The 17980-nt window shown below is 44.8% G+C and overlaps 2 protein-coding genes across 2 annotated transcripts in view; both read right to left on the bottom strand.

The window, feature by feature from the left end:
- The window catches only part of LOC139392809 (SCY1-like protein 2), a 37858-nt gene extending 26611 nt beyond the window's left edge, over positions 1-11247 (bottom strand). The window contains exons 1-3 of the mRNA XM_071141075.1: positions 11111-11247; positions 8822-9023; positions 8451-8608 (exon numbers count right to left, since the gene is read on the bottom strand). Coding sequence (XP_070997176.1) covers positions 8451-8608; positions 8822-8998 — 335 coding nt within the window. The 5' untranslated portion in view covers positions 8999-9023; positions 11111-11247. The remainder of the gene's footprint in view (positions 1-8450; positions 8609-8821; positions 9024-11110) is intronic.
- A 194-nt stretch (positions 11248-11441) lies between these two features.
- On the bottom strand, positions 11442-17256 carry LOC139392909 (DEP domain containing 4). Its single transcript, XM_071141233.1, has 9 exons — positions 17124-17256; positions 16196-16622; positions 15937-16085; positions 15505-15718; positions 14584-14822; positions 14289-14431; positions 13988-14113; positions 13518-13596; positions 11442-13220 (listed from the first exon to the last, which is right to left on the bottom strand). The coding sequence occupies exons 1-9, from the start codon at positions 17254-17256 to the stop codon at positions 13021-13023; spliced, it is 1710 nt and encodes a 569-aa protein (XP_070997334.1). The 3' UTR covers positions 11442-13020.
- Between the last annotated feature and the right edge of the window lie 724 nt (positions 17257-17980).

Here is a 17980-nt window from a genome sequence, read left to right as displayed (position 1 = left end):
AATGGCAGGAGAGTCACACAGTCTACCCCAACCAAATGGAGAGGCCTTAGAAGCTCCCTCCCGCTGTTCAGAGGTAATTAAAATACAGTACCCTTTGCATGTAAAGAATGATAAGGCAAGAAAAGACCACAAGAAGAAGCTCCTTATGGAAAATCAAGAAACACTTTTTGCTGACTATTACAAAAATGGGAACATCAGCAACCTTATCTTCCACACAAACCATCCCCTGGCATGGCACAGTGCTATATTAGCACACTACCCCTTTGTTAAGAGAGGGGGGGTTAACGAGGGGTGGAAACTCAGAATACTTGATAACGAGGACTCTGAGTTAAGTAATATAAATATCTATAAATCCGGAACAGTAATGGTACAGAATAACCACAAACAGTTTCAGCTGGACTTTCACCTAATCAAAGAATTAGCCCAGCAGGAGAAGCTCTGCCTTGATAATGATACCCCCACACCGAGCGGGTCAGACCAGACCTCTTCATTATGTAACCCCACAGATGAGCAATCCCCAGTGGAGAGTCAACCTCCCAGCACAGATTACCACTCCCTCATTGAAATGAAGGACAAATTCACCCAGCTGGAGGTAAGGCAGGTGGAGCTGGAACAGCAGGTGATTACACTTCAGTCAGCACAGACCCAGACAACAGTCCAGCACAACAACAGCCCCTTAACCAGACCCGGAGAGCTGGAGGTGGACAGAGACATATCTGCACTTTGGACAATGGTGAGACAAATACAACAGGAGAAAGAGGAGCAGAACACAGCACTAGAGGAGAGTATCAGACTGCTGGTGGAGGAGAGGTTGAGGGGGATGGAGGAGAAGTTGAGGGGGACGGCGTGTGACAGAGAACAACCCACTAGAGAGGTGGCCACCCCCACAGAGAAGCCAGCAGAACAGCCCACCTCAGCACCCAACAAAAGTCTCGACACCACAGCAGAACAGTCCACACCAGACCCTGACCATAGAGTCGACATCACAGCAGAACAGACAAATGAAGAACCCCAAGCCCAGAGGCTCTCACCCCCTCTGAGCACCCCCCCTGTCAGCCACCCTGATAGCCCTTTTGACAACCCCCCCACACCCACTGAGGACAAACACAAGACACAGATTGTACTACTTATGGACTCAAATGGGAAATATATAGAAGAAAAAAAACTTTTTCCCAAACACAGTGTGTCTAAACTCTGGTGTCCAAACACCCAGCGCGCCCTAGACCTTCTGTCTGAGGCCAAACTAGGCTCACCCAGCCACATAATAATACACACAGGCACAAACGACCTGAGAGCACAGCAGGAAAGAGTGGCCACAGCACTGAAGGGAGTGATTGAAAAGGCTTCTTCTACTTTCCCCAACGCACAAGTGGTTATCTCCACCCTGCTACCACGAAAAGACTTCCACCCTGCCACAATACAGCGGGTAAATGCAAGTATTTCCCGTGACTGTGCCTCAAAACCAAACGTTTTCCTGGCCCACCACTCCACCCTGGACTTGAACAGCCTCTATGACCAGGTCCACCTCTACAAGGCAGCAGTGCCCACCTTTGCCCGAACTCTAAAGGACATCGCTCTCAAACGTATCCCCAACACTTCACACAGGAGCAACAGATCAATAGACACCCCATCCAGACCAGCGAGACACCCTCCCAGATCTGCAGGACCCCCCCCCTGGACCTACACATAGAGGACCCACGCCAAGAGGAATTACATCCAGACCACAGTACACCCAGACACATCCACACCCCCACCCCAACCAATGAACACCCCCCCACGTCAACCATGCCCACACCCCATTTAGGCCCCCTCAGATCAGACCTATGTCACTCCTGCCCACCCCATGCACCCCACCCCCGCAAAGAGGGCCTCAACATGGAAGCCACACATACGCCCAGGTAGTGAGCGGGCAAACAGTCCCAACCCCCACTCTCACACTCGCCGAAGCCAATGGCATGTACCAGATGCTCAGCAGGCTCTGCTCACACTTACTGGCCTGAGGCCAAACCACGACCAACAACATTGGACACTCTATGGAACAAAAAGCCTTCACTATATTATCCTGGAATATCCAAGGCCTGAGGTCATCTGCCTTTGGCCTAAAGAGCAGAAACTTCACCAAAGAAATCGGTAATACAGACATTGTCATCCTGCAAGAAACCTGGTATAGAGGAGACGGACCCACTGGTTGCCCTCTAGGTTACAGAGAGCTGGTAGTCCCATCCACCAAACTACCAGGTGTGAAACAGGGAAGGGACTCAGGGGGTATGCTAATTTGGTATAGAGCAGACCTAACTCACTCCATTAAATTAATCAAAACAGGAACATTTTACATTTGGCTAGAAATTCAAAAGGAAATTATCCTAACAGAGAAAAATGTCCTCCTGTGTGCTACCTATATCCCCCCACTAGAATCCCCATATTTTAATGAAGACAGCTTCTCCATCCTGGAGGGGGAAATCAATCATTTCCAGGCCCAGGGACATGTACTAGTCTGTGGCGACCTAAATGCCAGAACCGGACAAGAACCTGACACCCTAAGCACACAGGGGGACAAACACCTGCCTGGAGGTGACAGCATTCCCTCCCACATATGCCCCCCTAGGCACAACTATGACAACATAACCAACAAAAATGGGTCACAACTCCTGCAGCTCTGTCGCACGCTGGGTATGTACATAGTCAACGGTAGGCTTCGAGGGGACTCCTATGGTAGGTACACCTATAGCTCATCTCTTGGCAGTAGTACTGTAGACTACTTTATCACCGACCTCAACCCAGAGTCTCTCAGAGCGTTCACAGTCAGCCCACTGACACCCCTATCAGACCACAGCAAAATCACAGTCTACTTAAACAGAGCAATAATCAATCATGAGGCATCAAAGCCAAAGGAACTGAGTAACATTAAGAAATGCTATAGATGGAAGGAATGCAGTTTGGAAACCTACCAAAAAACAATTAGGCAACAACAAATTCAATCCCTTTTAGACAATTTCCTGGGTAAAACGTTCCGCTGTAATAGTGAAGGTGTAAACTTGGCAGTAGAAAATCTTAACAGTATATTTGACCTCTCAGCTTCCCTATCAAATCTAAAAATCTCAAATAGAAAACCGAAGAAAATTAACAATAATGACAAATGGTTTGATGAAGAATGCAAAAATCTAAGAAAGAAATTGAGAAACCTGTCCAACCAAAAACATAGAGACCCGGAAAACCTGAGTCTACGCCTTCACTATGGTGAATCACTAAAACAATACAGAAATACACTACGGAAAAAGAAGGAACAGCATGTCAGAAATCAGCTCAATGCAATTGAAGAATCCATAGACTCTAACCACTTCTGGGAAAATTGGAAAACACTAAACAAACAACAACAAGAAGAATTATCTATCCAAAATGGAGATGTATGGGTAAACCACTTCTCCAATCTTTTTGGCTCTATAACAAAGAATAAAGAGCAAAAACATATACATGATCAAATACAGATCTTAGAATCATCTATTAAAGACTACCAGAACCCACTGGATTATCCAATTACATTGAATGAGTTACAGGACAAAATAAAAACCCTCCAACCCAAAAAGGCCTGTGGTGTTGATGGTATCCTCAATGAAATGATCAAATATACAGACAACAAATTCCAATTGGCTATACTAAAACTCTTTAACATCATACTTAGCTCTGGCATCTTCCCCAATATTTGGAACCAAGGACTGATCACCCCAATCCACAAAAGTGGAGACAAATTTGACCCCAATAACTACCGTGGAATATGTGTCAACAGTAACCTTGGGAAAATCCTCTGCATTATTATTAACAGCAGACTCGTACATTTCCTCAATGAAAACAATGTACTGAGCAAATGTCAAATTGGCTTTTTACCAAATTACCGTACAACAGACCATGTATTCACCCTGCACACCCTAATTGACAACCAAACAAACCAAAACAAAGGAAAAGTCTTCTCATGCTTTGTTGATTTCAAAAAAGCCTTCGACTCAATCTGGCATGAGGGTCTGCTATACAAACTGATGGAAAGTGGTGTTGGGGGTAAAACATACGACATTATAAAATCCATGTACACAAACAACAAGTGTGCGGTTAAAATTGGCAAAAAACACACACATTTCTTCACACAGGGTCGTGGGGTTAGACAGGGATGCAGCTTAAGCCCCACCCTCTTCAACATATATATCAACGAATTGGCGCGGGCACTAGAAAAGTCTGCAGCACCCGGCCTCCCCCTGCTAGAATCCGAAGTCAAATGTCTGCTGTTTGCCGATGATCTGGTGCTTCTGTCACCAACCAAGGAGGGCCTACAGCAGCACCTAGATCTTATGCACAGATTCTGTCAGACCTGGGCCCTGACAGTAAATCTCAGTAAGACCAAAATAATGGTGTTCCAAAAAAGGTCCAGTCACCAGGACCACAAATACAAATTCAATCTAGACACTGTTGCCCTAGAGCACACAAAAAACTATACATACCTTGGCCTAAACATCAGCGCCACAGGTAACTTCCACAAAGCTGTGAACGATCTGAGAGACAAGGCAAGAAGGGCATTCTATGCCATCAAAAGAAACATAAATTTCAACATACCAATTAGGATTTGGCTAAAAATACTTGAATCAGTCATAGAGCCCATTGCCCTTTATGGTTGTGAGGTCTGGGGTCCGCTCACCAACCAAGACTTCACAAAATGGGACAAACACCAAATTGAGACTCTGCACGCAGAATTCTGCAAAAATATCCTCCGTGTACAACGTAGAACACCAAATAATGCATGCAGAGCAGAATTAGGCCGATACCCACTAATTATCAAAATCCAGAAAAGAGCCGTTAAATTCTACAACCACCTAAAAGGAAGTGATTCACAAACCTTCCATAACAAAGCCATCACCTACAGAGAGATGAACCTGGAGAAGAGTCCCCTAAGCAAGCTGGTCCTGGGGCTCTGTTCACAAACACAAACACACCCTACAGAGCCCCAGGACAACAGCACAATTAGACCCAACCAAATCATGAGAAAACAAAAAGATAATTACTTGACACATTGGAAAGAATTAACAAAAAAACAGAGCAAACTAGAATGCTATTTGGCCCTAAACAGAGAGTACACAGCGGCAGAATACCTGACCACTGTGACTGACCCAAAATTAAGGAAAGCTTTGACTATGTACAGACTCAGTGAGCATAGCCTTGCTATTGAGAAAGGCCGCCGTAGGCAGACATGGCTCTCAAGAGAAGACAGGCTATGTGCTCACTGCCCACAAAATGAGGTGGAAACTGAGCTGCACTTCATAACCTCCTGCCCAATGTATGACCATATTAGAGAGACATATTTCCCTCAGATTACACAGATCCACAAAGAATTCGAAAACAAATCCAAATTTGAAAAACTCCCATATCTACTGGGTGAAATTCCACAGTGTGCCATCACAGCAGCAAGATTTGTGACCTGTTGCCACGAGAAAAGGGCAACCAGTGAAGAACACACACCATTGTAAATACAACCCATATTTATGCTTATTTATTTTATCTTGTGTCCTTTAACCATTTGTACATTGTTAAAACACTGTATATATATATATATAATATGACATTTGTAATGTCTTTACTGTTTTGAAACCTCTGTATGTGTAATGTTTACTGTTAATTTTTGTTGTTTTTCACTTTATATTTTCACTTTGTATGTTGTCTACCTCACTTGCTTTGGCAATGTTAACACATGTTTCCCATGCCAATAAAGCCCTTGAATTGAATTGAATTGAGAGAGAGGTAGTGTGAGAGAGAGAGAGAGGTAGTGTGAGAGAGAGAGAGAGAAAGAGAGAAAGAGAGAGAGGTAGTGTGTGTGAGAGAGAGAGGTAGTGTGTGAGAGAGAGAGAGGTAGTGTGTGAGAGAGAGAGAGAGAGAGAGGTAGTGTGTGAGAGAGAGAGAGAGAGGTAGTGTGCAAGAGAGAGAGATAGGTAGTGTGCGAGAGAGAGAGAGAGGTAGTGTGAGAGAAAGAGAGAGAGGTAGTGTGAGAGAGAGAGAGGTAGTGTGTGAGAGAGAGAGAGGTAGTGTGCGAGAGAGAGAGAGGTAGTGTGCGAGAGAGAGGTAGTGTGAGAGAGAGAGGTAGTGTGAGAGAGAGAGGTAGTGTGAGAGAGAGAGGTAGTGTGAGAGAGAGAGGTAGTGTGCGAGAGAGAGGTAGTGTGCGAGAGAGAGAGAGGTAGTGTGAGAGAGAGAGAGAGGTAGTGTGCGAGAGAGAGGTAGTGTGAGAGAGAGAGGTAGTGTGAGAGAGAGAGGTAGTGTGAGAGAGAGAGGTAGTGTGCGAGAGAGAGGTAGTGTGAGAGAGAGAGGTAGTGTGCGAGAGAGAGGTAGTGTGAGAGAGAGAGGTAGTGTGAGAGAGAGGTAGAGTGAGAGAGAGAGGTAGTGTGCGAGAGAGAGGTAGTGTGCGAGAGAGAGAGAGAGAGAGAGAGGTAGTGTGAGAGAGAGAGAGAGGTAGTGTGAGAGAGAGAGAGAGGTAGTGTGAGAGAGAGAGAGAGGTAGTGTGCGAGAGAGAGGTAGTGTGCGAGAGAGAGGTAGTGTGAGAGAGAGAGGTAGTGTGAGAGAGAGAGGTAGTGTGAGAGAGAGAGGTAGTGTGAGAGAGAGAGGTAGTGTGAGAGAGAGAGGTAGTGTGAGAGAGAGAGGTAGTGTGAGAGAGAGAGGTAGTGTGAGAGAGAGAGGTAGTGTGAGAGAGAGGTAGTGTGAGAGAGAGAGGTAGTGTGAGAGAGAGAGAGGTAGTGTGAGAGAGAGAGAGAGGTAGTGTGAGAGAGAGAGGTAGAGAGGTAGTGTGAGAGAGAGAGGGCAAGTGAGAGAGGTAGTGTGAGAGAGAGAGAGAGAGAGAGAGAGAGAGAGAGAGCGAGTGTGAGAGAGAGAGAGAGAGAGAGAGAGAGAGAGAGAGAGAGAGAGAGAGGTAGTGTGAGAGAGAGAGAGAGAGAGAGAGAGAGAGAGAGGTAGTGTGAGAGAGAGAGAGAGAGAGAGAGAGAGAGAGGTAGTGTGAGAGAGAGAGAGAGAGAGAGAGAGAGGTAGTGTGAGAGAGAGAGAGAGAGAGAGAGAGAGAGAGAGAGAGAGAGGTAGTGTGAGAGAGAGAGAGAGAGAGAGAGAGAGAGAGAGAGGTAGTGTGAGAGAGAGAGAGAGAGAGAGAGAGAGGTAGTGTGAGAGAGAGAGAGAGAGAGAGAGAGCGAGTGTGAGAGAGAGAGAGGTAGTGTGAGAGAGAGAGAGAGAGAGAGAGAGCGAGCGAGTGAGAGAGAGAGAGAGAGAGAGAGAGATAGTGTGAGAGAGAGAGAGAGAGAGAGAGAGAGAGAGAGGTAGTGTGAGAGAGAGAGAGAGAGAGAGAGAGCGAGCGAGTGAGAGAGATACCAATTAGGATCTGGCTAAAAATACATGAATCAGTTATAGAACCCTTTATGGTTGTGAGGTCTGGGGACCGCTCACAAACCAAGAATTTACAAAATGGGACAAACACCAAATGTAGACTCTGCATGCAGAATTCTGCAAAAATATCCTCTGTGTACAACATAAAACACCAAATAATGCATGCAGAGCAGAATTAGTCCAATACCCGCTACTTATCAAAATCCAGAAAAAAGCCATTCAATTCTACAACCACCTAAAAGGAAGAGATTACCAAACCATCCATAACAAAGTCATAATCTACAGAGGGGTGAACATGGAGAATAGTCCCCTAAGCAAGCTGGTCCTGGGGCTCTGTTCAAACACAAACAGAGCCCCAGGACAGCAACACAATTAGACCCAACCAAATCATGAGAAAACAAAAAGATAATTACTTGACACATTGGAAAGAATTAACAAAAGAACAGAGCAAACTAGAATGCTATTTGTCCCTAAACAGAGAGTAACAGTGGCCGTCACCTTGGTGACAGTGCTCTTGAGCTTGTTCAGCATGGACCATGGTGACTCAGCCTGACCTTTGACCCCTGAGGGGGAAGAAAGGCCCAAAACATTTCATCACATCTTGCTGCATGTGTGTATGCGTCATCTGTTGTGTGTATGTATCCATTTTTTGCATGGGTGTGTATGCATGACTTGTGTGTAAAGGCTCCTAGCAGAACTCACCTAGGCGAAGTGAACATCTGTGCTCACATATGCTCCCTTAAAATACCCTCATTTGAAAAACTAGAAAAAAAGTGGCAATATTACTATTTGTCCTTTTTGAGACACCGTAGCAGCTTTTATTTTACCTTTATTTAACTAGGCAAGTCAGTTAAGAACAAATTCATATTTTCAATGACGGCCTAGGAACAGTGGGTTAACTGCCTGTTCAGGGGCAGAACGACAGATTTGTACCTTGTCAGCTCGGGAATTTGAACTTGCAACCTTCCGGTTACCAGTCCAACGCTCTAACCACTAGGCTACCCTGCCGCAGCTAGTACACATCCTTAAAATAGTCTGAATTAAGTTTAACCCACCTCGACTCCTCCAGTGGGTGCTGGACAGTGAGCAGACGAGGATGACGCAGTCTGGTGAGCTGCTGCACACCTCTCTTTAGAGACTCAATGATCTGGTCCTTGTCAAACTTCTGATACTTCTCCACCATCTTTTTATCAAACACAAACACAGCCACCTCCTGGAAGAACAAACAATAAGACAGGAATTACCATCTGCATCAGGACAACCACTGACAGTTTGTCAGTTGGAGATGGTAAAATGAGTCCCATCTATCCTTTGAACAAATTGTGGAAAACAAATGTGTAAGTTGTCAGGCTGCCCAAGGACTGGGTTGGGAGACATTGTTCTAGTTAAGTATAGAACAGTCCATGAAGCCCCCAGCCAGTCTCACCTGTTTGGTTGACTTCTTGGTTCCGTTGTAGATCCTCCAGCACATGCCGGGCCCGCCACTGGCGATGTGACGGCCCACTTCAAATTCACGCGTCACCGGGTTGCCCATGACGGCGCTGGTCATGTCGGCCGTCACCTTGGTGACAGTGCTCTTGAGCTTGTTCAGCATGGACTCCATGGTGACTCAGCCTGACCTTTGACCCCTGGGGGGGAAGAGAGACAAAGAGGTCAGAGGGTACAACTATATGGTATTCTGAAAAAAAGGCTGAACACACACACACACCTTTCGTATGGAGAAAAAACCTAGTCTATTAGCAACACACACTGACAGCTTGCCACCGAGAGCAAAATCACAAAATGTTGCACATTAAAGTGTCCTGTGATGGCTGTAGACAGAGCTATCCATGTCTCTGATGTGTACCACACACAGTACCCCAGAGTACACACAGTGGGCAAGTGTGATTACACAAACCTAAATCAGTGACTTAGAAGTGAGAGAGACAGATCCGAACAGGAGTCAATATCTCTGTATTATTAGTATGCATTGTCTGCACTCGCGTCTGACAAATCCCGACAAGTGCTGTCCAAACCCCGGCACGACAACAATAGGATCAGAGTGAATGAACACATTCAGACATAATATCCTATTAGCATATCAAGCAGTGGGCCCTATGTTTCAAATGGCACTCTATTCCCCATTTAGTGCACTAGAACCTGGACAAAAGCAGTGCACTATATAGGGCACTGGGTGCCATTTGGGACACATAATGGAGATGTGGGTTTGCACGCCAAACAGACTAGTGAGGAAGCCATTGACCCCATGTTTAATTATAAACCTTTTTGAGTCACTGTCTGAAGCCTCTATCTGTCCTGTCGGTCTCCTGCAGGCAGGGTATAACATCATTGCTCTCCTCAACACCTGGGTTTGGTGCTGATGTTGTTGCCAACAGCCATAATTGAGTCAGTGGACACTGCTGGACGTGGACTGAGCCAAGGGCTTTAATCTTGAGCAGGGAGGGAACCAACCGGTCCATAAAACCCATTAATTAATCAGCTTCTTCCCCACTGTGTGTGTGACTAACTTTCTGTCTCTCATTACTGCCTAATACATCATGGCCAAAAAACTGTGGAACACACACTAGAAAAAAAGCAATGATTCACACAGCGGTTGCCATAACAATGAACAGAAAATTCTGTCCCAAACTAAATGTGTGGACTAGGGCTGCGCCACTGCTTATAACTAACTAGAAGTTAAATATAACTACAAGAAATGTAAGACGTATCAAATAAATTATATCCAGCTCAGGGCTCCAGCAAATGCATTTTGTTTTCTAACTTGCTATTTAAGTGGCTAGATGTCAAGATCAAGCTGCTTGGTTACAGCAGAGACATCCTGAATCAACAGTGAGCTTGCCAAAAAGGTTTCGAAGTGTGTCTGCTGTGAAAATATTTACACTATATTATTCCTGAATGCAGTCGTGTCATTTCAATAAAGAGTATTTCATGTTCCAGAATCTCGCCTTAATGTGAGGATCTCAATAGTGTTGACAGATATTGAAATAGAGCTAAATGAATGTATGAATTAGACCAAAATATGTATGCAAGCTTGGAGACCTAGCTACTGTATATCCTAAGCAAAATGCAATGCAATGTGGGAATATGATATCCAAAGTATCTCTCTCTCTGGATATTTTATAAGTTATTGTATAAGTTAGGCTACACTCCACTTCAATATGGACCTTATGATCATAAAAGTGGAATCAATTTAGCTACTTGTTACAATTGGTTGGATTTATTTCCCACTGGAAATGTTAATGTGCCAATCACAGAGACTTTCCCCTCGTCACCTCACCGTCTGTGTAGCTGACTAAGTAGCCAGATCACATGACTCAGGTAGGAAAGCTGAACAAACACAAGCAGCTAGTTAACGTTAGCTGGCTTCTATGATAGGCTAACCATACCAGTGTGTCTGCCGACGGCCAGTTCAGCAATTGCGGAAGGAACGCAGTTGTGTGACAGGGTTAGAGCTTGCTACACCATGTAGCTAGTTACGATTAGCTTCCTTCTAGCTAACGTATTGGCGAAACCAATACCTGTCCTGTTTAACCGGTTTTTGTTAATGTGGCTACCCAGTTAGCTAGCCGCATAACCTGGCATGGATAGATAGCTAGTTAGCTATTGCATAGCAGTAGGATAGGTAGGAAGCTAGTTAAAGAGAGACGTCACTTTTGACGTTTGTTGAAATGCCGTGTTGCGTTTCTGGGACTGAATCAAACTATATCATGCTTACCTGTGTCACGAAGGGGATGTCAGTGGTTTTATGATTCCAAGTAGTTTAAATTGGAAAACAGTTGTCAGTGATGGCTGTGATACACAGCCTCCATCCCTTCCAGTCCAAATTTCTGGTTGACTTCTTTGCTAAGCTAGCTTGCCACTTACTGCTAACGTCACTTCCGGCTACTCTATCCGATAGGTGCCCTTTCTGTTCATTTGGGAGCACTTTTCTCATGATTATACCAGACAAGTGATTACACCCTTCTGTATAGTGTTTGAATATTGTATATTTCATGCATATCTATATGTCCAATGGTTGCTCAAATGAGAACTGGAACTTCCAATGATTTTTAATGAAAGTCTTATTGTACTGTATTTAATAGTTTTTCAACAAAGTGCATTTCAAAACAATTCAACGCATTAACTACAAAACCTGAATCGGCAACATTACAGATCAGGTGTACTATTCTGTTGACTAAGATATGTAAAGCTCAAAGCTAGGCAGAAACATACAGCAGCAGTACAGAAAATGCTCTAGAATTTAACTTTGTACCAATGATGCAACAACTTAACCCGGGGTGTATACACTAGGAACCACACAGAGGAAAATGGAAACAAACAGGGACCCATTTGAATTTATCCAACAGAAACTTGTTTTCGTTGCACAACTTTTTTGCTAGGGTGTGCAACTAATGAATACACCCCTGGATTGTATGATTTACACTCATTCCAATAAGTTAATGCACTCCTTCAAGTTATGCTAAAAACATGGCACTTATTTGAGACGAAGCATTCATTTGTAAGACGCCAACAAACTACAAAAGTAAAAACTTTTGGCTGCATTTTAAACATTCCACCTTATGATTAAACTTGCAAACCCATGCAATCAAAGCCTATTACAATCCAATAGAATAGTTAGTGTCAACTCTGTGATTAACAGATATGAAACATGTTCTTGACAGCAGTGGGAAACAGTTCCACAACTAAATGAATACCATTTTAAATAATTAAGTTTGTCCCCAACAAAAATGTACAGATATAAAAGTGCTACATTTACCAGAATTATTCCCTTACCAGTTATAAGATAGTCAACGAAATCCAAAATAATACGTCATTTGTTAAGACTGTCAACACAATAAGTGTGTTCAATTTCATTTAAGGTATAGAAATAAAGTGTAATGCTTAATCGTCAAAAGAGATTCCTGTTCAAGCTTAATATCCAGCCTAAACTTCTATTTACAGTACCTAAATTAAAATCTACCTGAGAAAACTAGACACTTGATACCAAAACCAGCCCTGAATAAATTCAGTTAGATCCTATGCCTTTTAGTTTTAGATAAATGTTTCACCAACATTACACACATTTCCCACTGTGTAGGTTTCAACAAAATCAAAGGTTTTCCTGACAGGCATCAGCTAAGGAAAGCAGAGAATGCTCTCATTCACCAGAAACAAACCCTTGAGGCACCTGGGTAAGTGCATCTCTCCTTGTTAGAACAAAACAATTGCTACTAATATACCACTAGCATCTAGTGTTGATGAGAACATACTATGGCCAACAAACTAGTGCAAATGCATTCCTGAAAACTATTGCCAGCACTGTGGAAAATGTTGGCATAACAAAGAACAAACGCGCTTGTTAAGGCGACAAGGATCCCTACTGCCCAATTCCAAAATCAACCCCTAGGCCCACCCCCTATGTAGTATGCCCTTGTGTAGACCAGGGGCACGTTCAGCAGGATTGAACGTTCAGATATAAATACGCTATGTAGATCAAACATGCCTCTGACATGTAGAATAAGGAATCACATGGGCTCACTTCAATCTGTAATGTTCAAGAACATTTAGCAACTGAACATAACCCTGGAATGACCTTACCCTCTCTTATACCCGGAATTTCTTATAACTAATCCAATCTTCCCCCCCCTAGAAAGTGGAGGAGAAGTGCTGGAGGAAGACTATGGGATGGTGCTTCTGGAACTCCTTGACCAGCCTCCTCCTCTCCTTGACAGACAGGGCCTTGCTCAGGCTGATGTCCCTGATCAGCTGCTTCAGGCTCTCCAGGGTGGCCACCTCGCACTGATCCTCATACTGCTGCAGTGACACCTGCTGGCAGAACGTAAACACTGCAACACAGGATGAAGAGAAGGGAGTCAATACAGGGGTGTGTTTATTAGGGAACACATCACAGAAAACAGAAATGAGCTTTTCATTGGTAGTTTGTCAGTTCTTTCATTTCGTGCCTAGTGAACACCACACTGATGGTGGTTTATTTCATTACTGAAGAGTAGGGACGACTCACTATTTTATGTAGTACTGTTATGATAATAGCATAACCACAAAAGGGCATATACTGTAGATCACCAAGTCCTAAAATGATGTATCAAGTGGGGCTGAATGTACTCAAGTTGGATTGAACTCACTCGCAATGTTGTTCGGATCTCTTCCTTGCTGCAGGATTTGCAGTGTTCTCCTCACAGCATCAATCAGCGATGTGGGGGTCTATTTCCATTATGGATAGAGAAGGGTTGATAAAAGGTTACTTTATTCACAAACAAATCATATACATGCTGCACTTAATGTATCAGGCAATGTCAGAAATTCGGCAAACAAATTGAAACTACCGTTGTAGTACCTCCTCCCTAACGTTTCAGTACCTCCTCCCTAACGTTTCAGTACCTCCTCCCTACCGTTGTAGTACAGATCACACTCTTAAGAATAGGGTACAGAATTAAGTCTTCAGATGCCTGACTTTAAAAGGGCAAGGTGTCCAAATCCTGATTTTAAAAGCCTCCCTCTGTAGCTACTATTTCAGTTTTTGGAATGGAGGACTGCGGACGAGGGTCTGTCAGAAGAGGGCCAGGGAAGAGGATCAGGGATTTTAGGTGCCTACCTTAAAGAGCTGAGTGTGGTTGTCCATCAGAAACAGCAGCAGCCTCTCGCTCTGGGTACGAGATAGCTCTTTATTCTGCACGATGGCCTTCAGAAATGTCCTGCTGATCAGGGCCCTGTTGTCTGTCTGGACATATTGAGTGGTCCGTCACACAGTGGACCACCAGTGTTACCACTTTGGCTGAAGCAAAAACCTACACCCACCATCGCAGGGTATGATTGGCCCACCACTGATGTATATAGTATTTATCATTGGGCCCTGACCCATTATTTGAGAAACAATGGTTTTGGAGTGGGATTACCTGTTTGTGCAGACGGCATGCATCCGGATGGGCTGCTGTGGCCATGAAGGCCAGGAGCCTCCTCAGCTCATCTCTCCCAGCAGGCTCCAACAGATGCAGACACAGCTGATAGGCCCTGACAGCATCATCCACCTTCCCACAGTCTGAGAACACACACACACACAGGAAGAGGAATAATAGGGAGAGAGTGGGTGGGAGTGTATGTCAAAGAGACATGTACAGACACAGGGGTCTAACATGATGAAAACACTACCACAGAACACCCCACCATAATTCCTCAACCAGCCAGTCTCACCCAGCAGGTCCAGTACGGCCGTGTGGATATCCAGGTAGCGTCCGGTGAGCAGCGGGGACCTCTCCTGGCCTCCGTAGTGCTTGGCCATGGTGTCAAACAGCAGTTTCTTCTGGCCGGCCAGCCTCTCTGCCCCCTCTGTGGTACTGCCCTGCTGGAGGAGGTGCTCCCCCGCCAACACGATCAGCTGGTCAGGGAAGAGCTCCAGGCAGTCAGCGGCTGCCACCAGCCATGCGTCCAGCCTACAGTGTCACAGGGAGAGGAAGCCAACTTCAGGGCCTTCTTTTAATGTCAAAAGAGCTTAATTAAATATAATTTGGAACCAAAATAAATATTCCTATCTTTTTTCATTCCGTTCCAGTTTTCTGACCAGAAAAAGTACGGAACCGGTTCAGATTGTTCCTTTTCATTCAGTGAAATCAACAGTTTTTTTTTTACAAAATAGCTCATTAATTTACTCAACACATTAACATTGATAGAGAAGCTTGCTATGGAAGCGTAAGCTAGTTGTTTACATGTTGATTGGTCAGATATTTCAGTCGCATCTCACACCTGCACTATTACCGGCGGGGGCAGAAAGAGAGACAAGCTTGGGTTGAAGCGCTGAACATCATGACATGAACTGGAATGTGTTTAGGCTATTAATAGCATTATAACTTTATACCAAATTATATTCTAGATATTAAGAATATTTTTGGAACAAATATAACATTATTAACCCATTCTAAAGATTTGAAAATAATGTTTCTGTTCCGGAACACAAGATCACTTTCATTCCCAGTTCAGTTTCCATTCCTCAAATGACTTTTTCAGTGTTCTGTTCCATAAACCCGGGTCCAATCCCTGGTTTTGACCAACAAAATAATGCTTACAATTCCTAGTATCTTTTCCATTAAATCATATGGCGGCTGGTTAGGTACTAACTCGGGAAGGTTGAGGGTCTGGGGCAGCTCACGGTCCAGGCAGGTGTTGGAGATGACCAGGTCCTGGTGGTGGCTCTGCAGCAGCTGCAGGGCGGCAGCCTGTGGGTGGGGCTGGGCCCCCCGGGTCGGAGTCGCCAGGATACAGTCCAGCACGGGTAGCTCCACCGTCTGCAGCAGCTGAAGCAACGTCTGCTGCTTCCACACCTCCTCCACCACTGAGGAGAAGGGAGAGAGGGGGGTAGAATGACAAGCAAGAGTGGGAAAGAAAAAAATAAGTGAGACAAAGGGAGGATGAGACAGAAAGGGAGGGGGAAAGAGGAATGGAGGGATACAGAATGGAAAAGAAACAGGAAAAAAGAAAAGTACATTAACTTTTCCAATATAGTCATTTCCAACATGGCCAGGTGGAGACAGCCAGGCTTTGTCATCTCACCTGTCTTTGAAAGGAAGATGGTGGTGGGGGCTTTGGTAATGGCTTTAGGGAGGGAGGGCTGCAGGTTGATGATCTTCAGCAGCCTCTCTACCCTCCGGTCTGAGGGGCCCAGCACCAGGGGATTGGAGATGGTCCTCAGCTCAATCAGTCTGCAGAGAGAGAGCAGTGATGATGTAGTGAGGTATAGTAAAACCGTGTGTGAGAGAGAAACCAAAAGAATAAGAATGTATGTGTGTGCATGTTTGTGACTCAGACAAACCTAGAGCCTTTCTTCCTCTTCCTCACTAAGTCCTCTGGGGCCATGTTCTCAGTGTCCCCATTCTTTCCAGCCTTCCTGGCTGAGCCGGGCAGCGAGCTGCAGTCCTGGAAACGGTAGAGGCTGCAGCCCGTGTCCTCGAAAGTGGCGTCCTTGTCCCGGCGGAACAGCTTGGTCCCCACCGCCTCAAACACCTTGGCCTCCATGAGCGCCTGGCAGAGCCTGGCGGCCTTGAGGCGTGACACCTCGCTGGCACAGAAGAAGACATTCTGCATCAAGTAGCTGAGCACAGCGTCTACTGCATCCGAGCCTGTGAAGCAGTCAGGGTGCACACACAGGTGGCGCCGCCGTCTTCGCACCTCCACCTGTGTATGCAGCGCCTGGATGATGTTGTGCCACAGCTGTGTAGCGTGGAAGGGCCCAGAGAATCCTATGTGATGACACATTCAGGTAGTAGACTCAGTCATATTTCATCAACAGTATGGCGGCTGCATGCAAAATAAAAACAACACGACAGAGTTCTAATCTGCCAAGACAGCAGAATGTCAGTTCAGATTTTTTTTGTGGGGGTTGTTGATTTTTGTGGGATGTCGTCACATTGCTGAATCTAGTTAGTTAACGTTAGCTACCCTTCACTTCAATATTAATAACACACCTCTAGTATGGTCGTTTAACTTAAGTTTACTCAGAGTTGTGTAAAAGATAAGGGTTGTGGCCATAAGCCATAAAAACATGACATGTAGCTAGCTAAATTAGAATGTAATGTGTTTATAATGGCCTAGTTAGCAGTTTAACTAACGACGTTAACTAGCTAGGCTAGCAAGATGAGCTAACACAGCTTTGTACGCTGGCTGTATTTTTGGATATGAAAACAAAAAGTTGAAAGCATGTTACGGTTTATAACCTAAGGATGTTCATGTCAATTTCTCACCTGGTTGAACATTTTCACGAAGGCTCCGTGTTTGACTGTTCAATCGTCTAAACCTCGGAGTTAAATCAGCCGCCATGGTGAAAAAGGATGTGACGTAGCTTCTTCTTTGTTGAGGTTTAACCGCGGCTGGCATCCAATAAATGTTGCATTACCGCCACCAACTAGACTAGGGTATAAATCCCTTATACTTTGAGTGGAAAATGCATTTAAAAAAATGCCCTGCCATCTAACCCTACACATTAAAAACTCACCACCCTATTCAAACCCTATTCAGCCAATGGCCTGGGAGGTTTGGACACCACCACTCAATACACCCTAACTCTGACGCCAAATCTCGTACACCTAAATACTTCTCTGCAGCTGCCACCACAACTTCTATTTTCTGTGACTTAAGTTCCATCTCTGCGGTCCATTGATGAGAGCTAAAAAGCAAATCCTCTCAGGATCTCAGGATCTTCCTCAACACTACTCTAACCCTGGTAACCTCAACCTGCCTCTCACCAGACACTTCTGATCCCCAGCCCCATAGGCACCCATACAATTAACACATGCCACTTCTTACCCCAATACAACTAATTCCTTTGTTTTATGTCCTTCTGCATACTTCTCACACCTAGGAACCTCACACCTACACACTGCTGCCAGATGCTCATAAGCTTGACACCTGTAACAATGTAATGGATTCTGCACAAAGGCTCGCACGGGATAACTGAAATTTCCTAACATCACTTTGTCGGGCAAATACTTATCAAAACTCAAAAGAACAGACCATGACTTCTATTTTTACATTCACACCACAATGTTTGCGTCGCACCAAACGACAAGCATCACAAACTCTGGGAGTCTTTCCCTTCAGC

The sequence above is a fragment of the Oncorhynchus clarkii genome, chromosome 33, assembly GCF_045791955.1.
Source record: "Oncorhynchus clarkii lewisi isolate Uvic-CL-2024 chromosome 33, UVic_Ocla_1.0, whole genome shotgun sequence".
Taxonomy (NCBI): domain Eukaryota; kingdom Metazoa; phylum Chordata; class Actinopteri; order Salmoniformes; family Salmonidae; genus Oncorhynchus; species Oncorhynchus clarkii.
Note: the sequence above shows the minus strand (reverse complement) of the source record. Positions and strands in the feature narration are given on the sequence as shown.

Coding starts and splice junctions, on each gene's coding strand:
- LOC139392909 (XM_071141233.1), bottom strand. CDS start 17,256: ATGCCAGCCGCGGTTAAACCTCAACAAAGAAGAAGCTACGTCACATCC. Junction 16,086..16,195: donor AAGAGGAAGAAAGGCTCTAG/GTTTGTCTGAGT, acceptor CTCTCTCTGCAG/ACTGATTGAGCTGAGGACCA. Junction 15,719..15,936: donor CATCTTCCTTTCAAAGACAG/GTGAGATGACAA, acceptor CCTTCTCCTCAG/TGGTGGAGGAGGTGTGGAAG.